The sequence below is a fragment of the Orbicella faveolata genome, unplaced genomic scaffold, assembly GCF_042242905.1.
Source record: "Orbicella faveolata isolate gen_17 unplaced genomic scaffold, um_ofav_v1 contig_1, whole genome shotgun sequence".
In the NCBI taxonomy this organism is placed as follows: domain Eukaryota; kingdom Metazoa; phylum Cnidaria; class Anthozoa; order Scleractinia; family Merulinidae; genus Orbicella; species Orbicella faveolata.
The window spans coordinates 5,001,695-5,015,997 of NW_028301536.1; the positions used below are offsets into that span (position 1 = coordinate 5,001,695).

The 14,303-nt window shown below is 39.9% G+C and overlaps 1 protein-coding gene across 1 annotated transcript; it reads left to right on the plus strand.

Moving 5' to 3' along the window:
- The first annotated feature begins 348 nt into the window (after window positions 1-348).
- Window positions 349-14,303, plus strand: LOC110064571 (dipeptidyl peptidase 1-like). Its single transcript, XM_089286227.1, has 5 exons — window positions 349-824; window positions 1,874-2,096; window positions 2,405-2,652; window positions 12,500-12,766; window positions 13,667-14,303. Exons 1-5 carry the CDS (start codon window positions 410-412, stop codon window positions 13,879-13,881), a joined length of 1,368 nt encoding a protein of 455 aa, XP_089142353.1. The 5' UTR covers window positions 349-409; the 3' UTR covers window positions 13,882-14,303.

Here is a 14,303-nt window from a genome sequence, read left to right on the forward strand (position 1 = left end):
ACGTTGGCCCTTGAATGGTTTTCTTTCTCACGAAATGTTTGAGAAATGCGTTTCACGCCGAGATGCTGAATTGATTTTCATTGCATTTTAAACTAACAAAATTTCGACTTCTCATTTTTTACTATACCCCCGTGTTTTCCACTTAGACCCCCTGTTTTGCACTTAGACCGCGTGTTTTCCACCAGACCCCGTGTTTTCCATCAGACCCCAAGTTTCCCACCAGACCCCGTATTTTCCACCAGACCCGGCCCCGTGTTTTCCACACGACCCCGTGTTTTCCACACCCCGGGAGATCTAGACATCCAATACAAACAAAGGCGTCTGTGTTTGTTTGTACGTGCTTTACGTGCCTAAGAGGTAAATTGCGTGACATAAAAAGTCGCGTGTAGTCCTTATCTCAAAGTACCAAATGGCGTTTCTCCTTGCTGCTGCGGTGTGCATTTTTCTGCTTTCCTCCTGCATTTCAGTCAATGCAGATACCCCCGCTAACTGCACGTATGAAGAAATAAGAGGGACGTGGCTTTTTTCTATCGGAGAGGAAGGCCACGACAACACGATCAACTGTTCCGAGTTCAAAGCTGTGTCGCAACTTCAAGTCCAACTGTTCTTTCCCGATGTCGCAGTTGATAATGAAGGCAATGTTGGATTTTGGACCTTGATCTACAATCAAGGTTTTGAAGTTCAGATCAATGGCAAGGTGTACTTTGCATTTTCTGCCTACGAGAAAAGCGGCCAGAAAGTTGTTAGCTACTGCGACAGGACACTTAACGGCTGGAGCCATGACATTGCAAAATACAAACCCGGAAACTGGGCATGCTACAGTGGTAGGTACATTATTTCTTAAAAAGAATTCGTCAATGCCATATATAAAGAGGTTATTCGTGCTTTCTTTTTTTTTTGGGGGGGGGGGGGTGGTGGTTACGTGATCAATCACTTCTCCGTTTGTTTCATATTTTCCTAAGGGGGAGTGGGTTGTACCATAGAGGTCGTAAGGGTCTGCATTGCCTCCAAGGGCATGCTTTTCGAGTCTTGAAATATGTGGAATAGGTTACAAAGTTTGCTCTTTTAAATGAAGATATTAAGAACGCTTTTCAAAGGCGTTTATGATGTTTCATTTGACAAATGCCTCAAACCTGCAGGAGAGCACAAATTGCTTTACTGTTAATTAGTGGCACACATATTTTGAAAGGTCAGACTGCTGTGAAATGATCTAATTGTGGAGAATTGAAATATGGTCACTAGGGTTTTCAGGAAGGGTTATGAAGTATAACAGCTCAGTCAACCCTACAACAATAACCTCTTTGAATTGCTTGCTTTGAGTTACACTCATAGTGTATGAATATTCCATTAGAAAATTATAGATATTTGTCAAAACAGTTTTTAAGTGTCTATATCGATCCCTAGAGGGCTTTCACTGTTTTCATATCTTTACAAAAGTGCAAAGATTTAAGCTCCCCATTAAAAAAAATCGAATAGTTTGAATCCCCACTGTTAAATATGAATAATTTTAAACTTCCCACATAAATATGTATGAGGAAGTTCTTTAGCAATCAAATTTTAAATCCCACCTTGTTGAACTCATCCAACAAAGCTAATTTAAAAAATGTTAAAGCAAAATAAGAACTGTTGGTGTGACAGAAAAGAACAGGGGAGAGGAGTTTCAGGGTATACTCCCTCCCCCGAATAGTTTTAAATTGTCAGAGATGTTGCACCCCCTGAAATCTGCCAACGATTCCAAAATTGATTATGTCAATGAAGAAGTACTCAAACTTCACAAATTTGGCAACAGGAAAAGGGACTTGCAGGTACATGACACCAGCGTGAAGATGTCAGCTGTACGTTATTTTTTGCGTGCTTCATTTTAAAAACACAGGAAAAAAAGTCTCTGAGAAGGTTCCACCTAAAGAAGAAAACTTGAAGCTGTTGACAGATCTTGAAAATAGGAAGTTTATCCCTAATCCGGTGTTTGTCAATGAAATAAACAATGCACAGAGTGCCTGGAGAGCTGTGGTGTATGATGAATATAAAGGGATGACTGTGGCACAGTTGATTTCCAGAGCAGGTGGGCCAAAGAGGTTTAATTTCCCCAAACCAAGGTGAGTGGCCTAAACTCTTACAGAACTCCTTTAGCTTTGCACATCTAAATTGTGTCATGTATCAGTGTTTTGCTTAAATCAAGTTTTCCTTTTTTGTTGTTGTTTTTTTTTCTAGTAAGTCTTACATTGTCAAGCTTACAGAGCTCTCCCACCTTGAAAAAAAAATGTTTATTTAAACTATGATATCTAATTTGATGCCATGTATTTTTAAACTTATGAAATACAATACAGGCATATAAACCAGTTACATAAGATTCTAATTTATTAAATCAGGCAATTAAATAAGGTTATATTATCTTATCTTTCAGCCAAGTGACAGAGGAAGATCTTTTAAAAGCAAAGTCACTTCCAGATGAGTTTGACTGGAGGGATGTTGATGGGAAAAACTATGTCAGTCCAGTAAGAAATCAAGCCACTTGTGGTAGTTGTTATGCTTTTGGCACCCTTGCAATGTTTGAGGCTCGTGTTCGTGTTTTGTCGAATGTCACTGAAACCCCAGTGTTCTCTACTCAAGACATTGTGAGCTGTTCTGAATATTCTCAAGGTTGTGAAGGAGGTAAGTTACTTGTTGTTGCAGGTTTCATTAATAGGGAATTGAGTCAGGAAGGAGAGGGTATGGGTGGAGTATTCCAGCAGGGGTGGAACTAGGGGGAAGGTGCAGGGGTGTGCCCCCCGTGAGATGAATCCTCCTTCTTCGCATTCGCTTTTAAAATTTGTATACCTCATCAGTCAGTTACGACATTCCTTACTGCTGCACCCCCCCACCCCTAAGAAAAATCCTCAATCCTCCCCTGTGCAGTTCTGGCTTTCTCATGAGTTTGTCATGCAACACTAGGGAGTGAGTGACCATCTTTCCCAAGAGAATTGGCCAGCAAAACTGGATTACTATGGGCAAGGGATAGGAGTTATGAAGTCAAAAGGCCCTGGGATATGACTCTAAGGGGATAGTGATAAATAAAGGCTTGGGGAATAGGGGCTTAAAGATAGGGAATGCTGCCAAGTAGCAGCTTTGGGATAAAACTGGACTCAGGGGGATGGGATAATGGGGTTGGGTAGCAGAGGGTGTCACGTAGGAGGAAAGGGATCAGTAAGCAGATGGCTAATAGTTATCATGTGGTGGGGGTTTAGGTTTGGGATAGCTGTAGTTGTAGCCTGCATAGCTGGTGTTAACTGCTTTGTGATCGTAGTATTGGGTTAAAGCTAGAACAGAACAGGGAGAACCGAGCCAAGGTGTGGGGTCATGGAAGATTAGCTACATGTATAGGGTAGTGGGTACAGATCAGGTGATATGGGTCTCAGGTGAGATAGGGAATTGTGGGCCAGAAGGTGCTTTTGTCGGGGTGGCACAGGGAATAGGAGTTAAAACAGAGGGCTGACGTGGATTGACATGACTACAGGTTTAATATATAGATTTAGCCAAGCCTAAAGTTAGTTTTTGGAATGTTGTTACTGATGAAAATAAGCCAACATGTACATGTATGTGAGGTAAATTGCAAACGATTTTATAGTTTCAGCCTAAACTAGGATTACATCAGCAGATCGAGGTGCAAGATGGTGTGATGATAAAAATAGAGCCATGATTTCAAAGATTTCAGTGGAGCCACCAAAAATGTTGATCACATAACATAACTGTCTTCTGTGCTTTTTAGTGGCATTTCTTGTTCATTCTTATTGAGAAAGACAAGACATTGTTATTAATCACTATATTCTTTCTTATTTAACATGGGAACTCCCACACAACAAGAAGTTAATACATTTTTTCGTTGTGGGGCATGATTGAAATGCAGTGGTTACAATATACTCAGTCCCCAAATCTCTACCAAATGAAATCTCACAAAAATACCAAAATAGTATACAAATGTGAAAAGTTAAAAAAGTTTTGTTTTCTAACTTGAGCCCCAAAGATACAGTTAGCAATCTTCATTTTTGTATGGAGTCTCCTCCTGCTGGAAGGGTTTGCACCATCTCTCAAAGTATAAATATAAGCAAACTCAATATGATATTTTGTTGCTGATCATGAATACTTGCATAGGCTTCTGATATAATTTTATTATTCAATTCCAATGTGATTTGTTCTTTTTCTCGACTGAGATTGTGGACTGCAGGAGCTGTTATTGGGTTCCCTTAATTAATTCTGCTATCATGTTAAATTATACCAAGAATTATAAGTAAGCTATGAATAAGTTATGTTATGTGCATGTATTCTGTCTGCACTACACAACAAATGCACTCAAAGGTTATGAGGTAGGTAAAAAGGTAAAGTCTGCATGCGAGCCAAGTGGCCCATCAGGCCGGAGCTTATCCCGGTTTCTGTAGCATGAAGCGACTAGGAGTATTTCTACTCCCCCCTGGATGGGATGCTAGTCCATCGCAGGGTTACCCGCAGCATTAAGTTCGCCGGTACCCATTCATACACCTGGGCTGAGAGAGGCACTGTGAGAGTAAAGTGTCTTGCCCAAGAACACAACACAATGTCCCCGGCCAGGGCTCAAACCTGGACCACTCAATCTGGAGACGAGCACACTAACCATGAGGCCACCACGCCTCCCTAAAAGGTTATGAGGCATAGGTACATTTGTCAGACAAACCCAACACATCCAAGATATGCTTTGATTGGCACATCAATTAAAGATAATTTACAACAAAATGGATAAACAATACATCAGTATCCTACATGCACCAAAGCTGGACATGGGGTTCTAAGGCAATCATTTAAACAACAATTGAAATAATTTAAAATTTAGAGAACACTATTTGTACAACACTAGGGAGCAAATTAACCTTATTGGACATTGCAAATGGTAAGGCTGTCCGTAGAATGTCACAAATTTCTCAACTCTTTCTTACAACAAAAATAATGATCCTGCAACTCTGCTTTAGACCTAGTTCTCCATTTTGTGTTGCCAAAATGTTAATTTATGCCATGCCCAATGCAGGTTATCACAAAATTGATGTACGAGCACCATAAACCAAGCACAATAAATATCATTTTTAAGCCAAAAAAGCAATTATTTAAACAAATCATGACATGATGAGCAATGTATCTCTAAGAAAAACTGATAAATTTAACAGGCACTTTAAATAATTAGTTAATATATGTATCATAGGTGTTTCTTAAAAATGTAATACAGTGTATCTGTCACAATGTTGCAGCTATGATATTACTACAAACAGTATGGGTTGCAGAACTCAACTTCCAAGTCAGTTTGTTCAATGAACTTATTGCAGAAATTACCATGGCATCAAGTTGTCTGTAAATACAGAGAAACCAAGCAAAGCATTAAAATCTTAAGTAATAAATTATTGAGCTCTTTTACATGTATGTACAATGTATGTCCCATTAATATTGGGGATCTCTCAGAAGCTGCATCTATGATGATTTAATTTGTTCCCAGTGCATTTTTTTATGAAACTTTTCACTTTTAATATCCCTGTGAAAACAGTGGTCACTGTGTTCTACAACAATTAGTACACAAGACAAATTACACTCAGTAAGATATTGTTTACAATACAAATCAATCCCTATAAGCAATCATAAGGACCTTGAATTTATATTTCTTTAGAAATATCTCACCTGGCCATGGTTGCTTTGAAAATCATTGATGTTTCAATCCAGGCTGCCCATGTGTACACTGCTTATACATTGACTTACCAGAACAGGGATGTAATCATACTGTATATAGCTGCTACTTGAACTCCTGTGAACATACAAAGACATATCAATTGTAATTTATTACCTACAGATGACATTCCTTTTACTGCTATACAGTGTACTTTATTGTTAGTTGTTTACTAAGTGTCTACACTAGTGAATCAAATGCTAGGATGATGGTATCCAAACTTTCACAGTGGCAGGCTCTGCCCTGAGATGAAAAGCAAACATATATAACTGTTATGAACTTGGCGACTTGCTTTCGAGAGCAAATGCAATTTGCTTTAAACAAGAAACTGGAACACTGCAGTACAACAAGGTGCACAGTCCCAATCAAAGGGCTATCCAGGCTGTTTGGTTGTACATATAACTGAAAATCAGACTTTGTCAGGATAAATACTGATGTTCTTGCTGACTTAATCTGAATGTGCAGTTCCAGAAGATATTCACACCTAACACCCATTCATGGCCACTCATTAGAAATTCCAAAGTATGAGGAGGAGGGAGCTCTTAAAGAAAAAAATCTCTATGTGGAGTATGAATCTTTTCTTGAAGAAAACAATGTCTGAGAAGAAATCATTGATTACAAAACATGCTTTCAGAAATATCTTACCTGGTAATGACAACTTTCAGAAAGTTTTGTAATCTAGACTGTCTGGCCAGTTCAAACATTTGACAAGTTGACACTAGGCATGTTTGTAAATTTGTGCGCTTCAAGATCACATTACAATGTAGTAGCATTGGCCAACTGAAAACAGCATAATTTGGTTAATTAATATACACTATACATTATTTGGTTAAATATTGCTGTAGATTGTTGCACACTAACAGATGACTATTAAAATTGATTTACAGAACATATACACCGAATGCAAATTTGGCGGATCACTCGGTCGGCACCCGGGACGAGTCGCATGAAAGCGATGCTAGTTAGGCTTTGATGTTTTGTTTTGTTTTGACAATGCTTCCCCAGAAAAGTCTTGCTTCGTCGTCGATCTGGTCAGTTTTATTTAGCTGTGGCTACGAGCTGCTGTGTTTCTGAACGCCACGAGAAGGGATATAAATTTTCCACCGTTCGCCTCTTATGCTTAGGGAAAATAGTGGATCAATCCAATTCGTTGAGACGAAGAAAAGGAGTTGACGATCGCTGCAGGAACTAAAGTTTGTTTGCTACATTTTACATTAGAAGATCTTACAAAAATCGTATAAATGAGGAGCTTATGCAGTGTCTGGTGGTGCTCCAACACGATTTACATGGCCAGTACCTTCCCCAAAGTAAAGAAAAGCTCCTCTTGAACAACATCCTCTGTCTCAAAGGAAGAAGTTGACTTCGCGTCCACTCGCACGGAATCGGACGAAACAAATACTACGGTGTAATAACCAAGCGAATGAACTTCGACTGCCCCCATTGTTGTATCCAGTGAAAAGAACAAACTTCAACAGTTCCCTCGGCGATCGTGAACTACTTTCCTTCGTCTGTTTTCCCTGAGAGGCGACCGCGGAAACGAAAAAAAAAAAATACACTTTCTCTGCTGTGGAAGATTTCATGCAATTCCTTCTGGTGGTATTCAGGAACACAACAATTTATAGGGAGGGCCAAACAAGAACAGACCAGATCGACGGCGAGGCAAGACTTTTCTGTCAAAACAAAGCATCAAAGCCTGACTTGCTAGCTTCGCTTGCATGCGACTCGTCCCGGGCGACAACCGAGCGGTCCGCCATATTTGCATTCGGTGTATTGACAGCTAAATGATAACAAGTGAAAAATCGCGTATGAGCCATTTACGTGTACATGTAACAGCCCTCACCTCACAACTGTCACAGATATTTTCAAACTCGCTGAAATTTCAGATTATTCAATATTAACTGATGCACGTATATCTATAACAGTGTGTTTGCTTTACATTCAATTAATACATCGCAGGTATCCACCATAAACAGACTTTTAAGTTTGTCTTCGAAAATAAATTGCATCAACTAATGCATCTTTCATTACCTATTCTTATGATGAAATGACACAAAATCCAAGTACAAGAAGTCATAAGTATAAAACTAACTTAATTACCTGGTGATGCTTACAGTACCTCTTACTGTCTGTATACGCCATCCATTAACTGGTGCTGCCTGGACGATACTCATTATTTTTCTGATCACATCTTTTAAAACATCCCTGTTGTATCATTTGTCCTGAAAAAGCAAATACATGAAATGTTATGCCTTTGGCACTAACCAAATACCTTTACATGATGTACAATGTACACCAAGTCCTGATCAACATTCACAATTCTTTTTACTTTCATTGTAACTTTTTTTTTTGTAACTTTTTGCAGTGTCATTTTCCTTCACTTGAAGAAAGGACTTCCACATTAGGTGGTAATTCTCTATGAATTCATAGGGACTGATAACAATTAAAGCGTGACTAATTTTAGCAAAGGAGGCACTCAAATGCTGAGGAAGAGATGTTCTGAACTTTCTGAACTTTTCCCCTTACCTGTAATAGGATGACTAATATGAACTACGATTCACAACCAACACCAACATCAGGTTATAATGTATACACATGTATATTTTGTTGTCTTCTGTAATCGTGAAAAAAAAAAAAGCACTTAAAACCCTCCATAAAGTTCATACTCATTATTACACTGCTACATGCAGCGCTGTTTAACTGGAAATCAATTTAAGTGAAACTGTTGAAACAGCTCTGTCAAAATTGTTTCTAGCAGTTAAGGCAGGATATCAGAATAGACATGTGGTACAAAGTAAAGGCCAGAGATAAACCCATGTTAGTTATTAGTAAGGATTTGGTGAGCTTCTGTGTTAGGTGTGGTGGAAAATAATGGACTCTAGGTTGCAAAAATGAAGGTTCCTGAGACATTTTGACAGGGCTGAGAGGAACTAATATATTTACAAAAGAGGAAGTTCTTGCCCTGTCCAGTTCTCTGTCATAAAAATATCTTTTACCTACATTTATTATATATGGCTTGTGTTTTAAGCCGATATGATGCACGCTCTGTTTGGCTAATTCTATTGCATTATTTACATTTACATGGTATTCCTCGGTAAAATCGTAAAACATCATGTGTGACAAAAATAAAAAAAATGAAATGAAATGCCTCATTCATAATAATTTAAAAATACTTAACACTAAAATGAATCTAATTCTTTACTTGAAAACTATTCTTCAGTCTGTAATGCCCACAGCCCGATTACGGGCCTGCTAAAAGGTCCTAAAACAAAGCAAAAGAAAATTAAGAAAATTACTGCTTTTTTGCGGAAAATTGTAGCGACTGAAAACGATGATTGAACACTCTTCAAGTGCATTCTATTACCCTGATGAGATAAAATCGTATGAGAATAGAAAATTCACAAAGTTATATCACAAACAAATTGGTACCAGACAGGACGAAGGAAACAGCTAGGAAGAAACTGGAACTTTCTTCGATGAGCAAAAGAGTACAGTACATCAAAGAAAACAGTCAGTGACATTCAGTTAATAAGTTAGTCAATAAAAAAATTAGTGTGAAGAATAGAGCAGAGAGAGGCGAGCGCTCTCGCCAACTAAATTTTGTATGGATATCAAAGTGATTTTTATTCCCGAGAAATGGTCAGGGCAAGGAGTTCTACGTCCTAAACTTTTTCTAGGTATGTAAATGTCATCTACGCTGTTCATAACCGAGTAAAGCGCTTCCCAAGTATTTTTTTCTAATTAGTACTATCTCACTTTTATGGAACATTTCCTTAAATGTAAATACTGCACTGGGGAATAACCTCTCATTAGGAAAATAGGGGCCATGTAACCGCCAACCAAAAGCAGTGGCACTAATAAAATGAAATAGCAAATCGAAATCAAAGTAGAACTTTATTTGTCGACAGGGTCTACATGCGTAACCGCCTACTCGACTATAGACATTTCAGCAAACCGACCTAATTGAACAACAACAAAATAAAACGAGGAAATCTACATTATAAACACAATATGCATATCACTACATTTGGATATCAAACAGCAAATCCCTTCTCAATTAAGGATGACCGAATAAAAGAAAGCATGAAGAAAATTTGTTTAAGCTTGCAGTGTTAACGTTTAACAATTATTTACGCTTGAGCATAGATTTGAATATCACAGTGTGTATTTTTTCCGTCGGCTTAATTTAGCTTTGCAGTCATTTTACCGGCGGTAGCTTTACCAGCTTTCAACCAAATCAACCTGGAAATTCACCCAAGCATTTCGCCAAACTGAACAAATTGAACTAACAAAACGAGGAAATACTTTGTAATCACAATATGTCACAAGTAAGTTTAGCAAATCCTGTTCGCTTCGGCTCAAAATGGTTTATTAACCTTTATTATATGGCAAGCTCCGCGAGCGGGCAAGATGAATCAAATCCTGCGCTGTGATTGGCTACCCGAGCGGGCAACATGGAGCTATCTTGCCCGCTCGGGACTACCCACCGTGTCCCGCAAGAAAAATTTCCCCGAAAGCCATATAATAAATCCTTTATTGACCAAGCTTGTTCGGTCAAAATGGCTGGATATTGGCCTCGTTCTTTTTTTGCGAGTTTATGGATCTCGACTCCGTCTCGGTCCACAAAGTCGCAAAAAAAGAACTTGGCCAATATCCAGCCATCTTGACCTCACGGTAGCTGCCGGTTTCGCCCCATGGCGAGTTCGCCCCCACCGAGGTCGCCTCACTGCCCCACATCATTTTCATCTAAACGCACGCACATTGACTCAACTTGATCGAGTTCGCCCCCAACCCCGGGCCCCCAACCAGATCGAGTCGCATATAGAGATCATCCCTCGTTCTTTTATCCACAGCCTTAGTGAGGAAACTTCGCTTGGTGACTTCGCTTGGTGGCGAGTTCGTTGGTGGCGAGATGACCGGTAACCGTTTGACTTTGCCGCAGTGCGCGCGCCGGCTGCAACAAGCTAACAATCATCATCTAAACTTATCAAACATACATAGACTGAAATTGTTTTAAGAAAACGTTTAATAACTCGATAACAACAACGTAAATACGAATACAAAATTTTGGGGCGAACTCGAAATAGAGCTTTTATAGTGGGGGCGAACTCGTTGGGGGCGAACTCACCATGGGGCGAAACCGGTATCATTCGTTTCGCCTCCTTCCCCAGAGCTGTCCCGCTCTCTTTCGCGATCTTCTTCGCTACTTCTTTGCCTGTTAATTCTTGCTTTCTGTTTCTGTTTTTTGCTTCAGTGCAGCCCCATCTTAAAAACGTTGGATCAACCTCCGCTATCGTTTGTTGACATAACAAATAGAAATGAGTTTTCTTTTCTTTAAAACTCCCGCCAAAAAAACATGGCATTCTTCCGTTCCCCTGTTCGCGTTACCACGAGGCTCCCCTCCCCCTCCCTCAGAGTCTGTACGAACGGCGTTCGCTCGCTCGTACGGTGACGTAATAACCAAATTTTCCCGGCTTGATGGGTTACCAAATCTGCTAAGGAATGGGGCTTCGTCCTTGCGGCCCTTCGGGCCGCCGGAGCTCCGCTATCAAGCGGTCTGTGTAAAACGCAGACTGCAGACTGCAGACTACAGACCGGGGGTAAAATGCAGACTGAGGGTAAAATGCAGACTGCAGACTGCAGACTGCAGACCTGGGTTAAAATGCATACTAATCATGAGGGTAAAATAAAATATTAGTAAAAACACGAGGATCAAATCTGGATCAAATGAATACTTGGGAGTGTTCGTACCCATACCGTAAGTTTTTTTCCAAAATCCAGAAAACTCAAACGAAAAGGCGTTTCCTAGCCTTAGTCAAACATTATATTATCAACCTCGAGTTCTTGAACTCACCATTTTGTTGAACCAAGTTTCCCACAAGGGCCCCAAAAAAACGTAACTCTATGCATCTTTCCTTTGTTTACGTGGTGGCCATTTTGAATTTTGTTTACGCGATCAGGTCTGGGACCGACCAACTCTTGCAGCACATTTTCTTCATCCTGTTTTCATCGACAAAGTCTTTAACAAACGTTCAAACCACCGCGTGTCTTAGTTGCTTCAAATGGCCTTGGAATTGTTCGGAACACAAGGCAAGCAAAACACGACAGCACAACAACAGGAAAGCTAAACTTGTAGGTATCGAGCCTGGTTTGTGAAAGACATTCAATCTTTGTACTCGACTTTAATATATCAAGAGGTTTGTGAATTGGTATTTGCTGAAAGGTGACAGTCGGCTATCCCGGCAAACCCGAGAAATAATAACATTTCGGCGTTCTCAAATAATCGTTAGTAAGACCATTTTGATAGAAAAGATGCCAAAACTCAACGTGTTCAAAATTCAACTTCCTTTAATCAAGCAAAACACTCTTTATTTTATTCTTATGACTCGTTTTTTGTTATTAATATTTTATTTTACCCTCAGTCTACATTTTACCCCTGGTCTGCAGTCTGCGGTCTGTAGTCTGCATTTTACCCTCAGTCTGCATTTTACCCCCGGTCTGCAGTCTGCAGTCTTCGTTTTACACTGACAGGTTTATCAAGGTAGCTTTAGCTGAACTTAAGTAGAAGGAGAAGTCATGTCATACATGTATCATCACCTCAGAAGTGTTCTGACAATGTTTTAATTTGAATAAAAATCGATGCCGCTGTACATATAATCTTATTATTAGTCTAAATAGGAAAAAAGACAAAAAGTAAGACGAGGAGCATGAACCATGAGTATCTTACGGTTAGGTCCTCACATACCTGGCTCATTTATTAAATGACAATTTATCTTATCTACACAGGATTTCCTTATCTCATCAGCAAGTATGCTAAAGACTTTGGATTGGTGGATGAACAGTGTTTCCCATATGAAGCCCAAGATGCTCCCTGCCATGAGCAGGCATGTCCAAGGCAGTTTGGGACTGGTTACCATTACGTTGGTGGTTTCTATGGAGCTTGTAACGAAGTGTTGATGAGATTAGAGTTGCTCAAAAATGGTCCAATAGCAGTCTCTTTTGAAGTGTATAGTGACTTCAAGAATTACAAAGGAGGAATATATCATCACACAGGTGAGCTACTCATAGATTGTGCCATGTGGTGTTAAACAGATCTGATTGGTAAGAGGCAGGCTTTTTACCTACTATGACTGTGTCTTCGCAAGGACGGAGAACTGCATAATTCACGAACGTGATTGGCTAAAATCGATCTTGCACTCATCTTGACCGCAGTCTAGTTTTTCCCGTCTAGACCAGAGACCAGCATCTAGGTAGGCTTGACTTCCAGCCGTTTTGGGAGTGCGGTTGTTTATCCTCCTACCAACGTTGTGTGGGGCAAGGACTGCGGCCTCATAAAACGCTCTTCCTTTTACAGGACATTCCAAACCAAAAATCGCTTGGCTTCTTTCTGCTAAAAATATCATACGGAAGAGCCCAAAAACGAAAGCAAAAAGGTAAATGATATCAAACGAGCATTCAGCAAACTTTCTCAACAAAAATTCAAATCGAAATTGAGAAGTTGTTGCAAAAAGTAAAAAGTACCAAGTATGAGACAAAGAGCGCCATAAATGCTGTAAAAAGATCAAAGGTACCCACACAGTAGCCCCCTCAGAAACGGTCTTTAAAGACTCCCCCTTCACCCTAAGATTTCTTAGGTCCTCAATGAAGGCGGGGTGGGATCATGTTTCAAGCTAGTTTGACCGGAGCTAACCCACCTCAATCTTTTCCACTCTTAACATCTTTATCTGGGACACGTACTTTGTGCAGTGGCGGATCTAGGGGAGGCCCCACACCCCCTTGTTTTGGGTTGAAAACGAAGAAATCATAGAAGGAAGAAAAGCCGCCAGGGCAAGCAAAACAAACCCCCCTCCCCCCCTTTAGCTCAAGCTCTGGTTCCGCCACTGTTGTGAACGTATTTCAGTCAGGTTTTCGATTCACTTATGTTTGTCATTCTAATACCGCGGAATTACACAGGTCTGACGGACAAATTCAACCCATTCGAGATAACAAATCATGTAGTCCTGGTCGTGGGATATGGAGCAGACAAGGAGACTGGGGAGAAGTTCTGGATTGTGAAAAACAGCTGGGGAGAGGAATGGGGCGAGGATGGTTTCTTTCGTATCCGACGAGGAACCGACGAATGTTCGATTGAGAGCATTGCCGAAGCGGCCGAACCAGTAATGAACTGATGGAAAACAGTACGAATTTAGCTGAAAATTACTTGCGGCGTTCCCTATTTAGTTAAATCAAACGAGTACCTTATTATAAGAAATTAACGCTCTTGTTAATTAACGCATTTGAAATTAACGCGACTTAAATTAACCCAAATTGAAGGTAAATTTGCTTCTCAATAAAGGAGAGAGAGGGGGCAAATTTCAAAATGAGGAAAATTAACGCGTCTGCTACACCAAAAAAAAAAAAAAAAAACAAAGAAAGAAAGAAACAAAAAAAAACAGAATTTGTTGAGAACAGGGACCAATTTATTTTAACACTGTAAGGCTGACAGCGAACACGAACAAAATTCAGTTGAAGTGCAGTAAGTGATTTACTAATGTGAAAGGTTGATGTGAAATGTGCGCGAATAAAATTTATAGTTTGCCTGTGTCAAGAA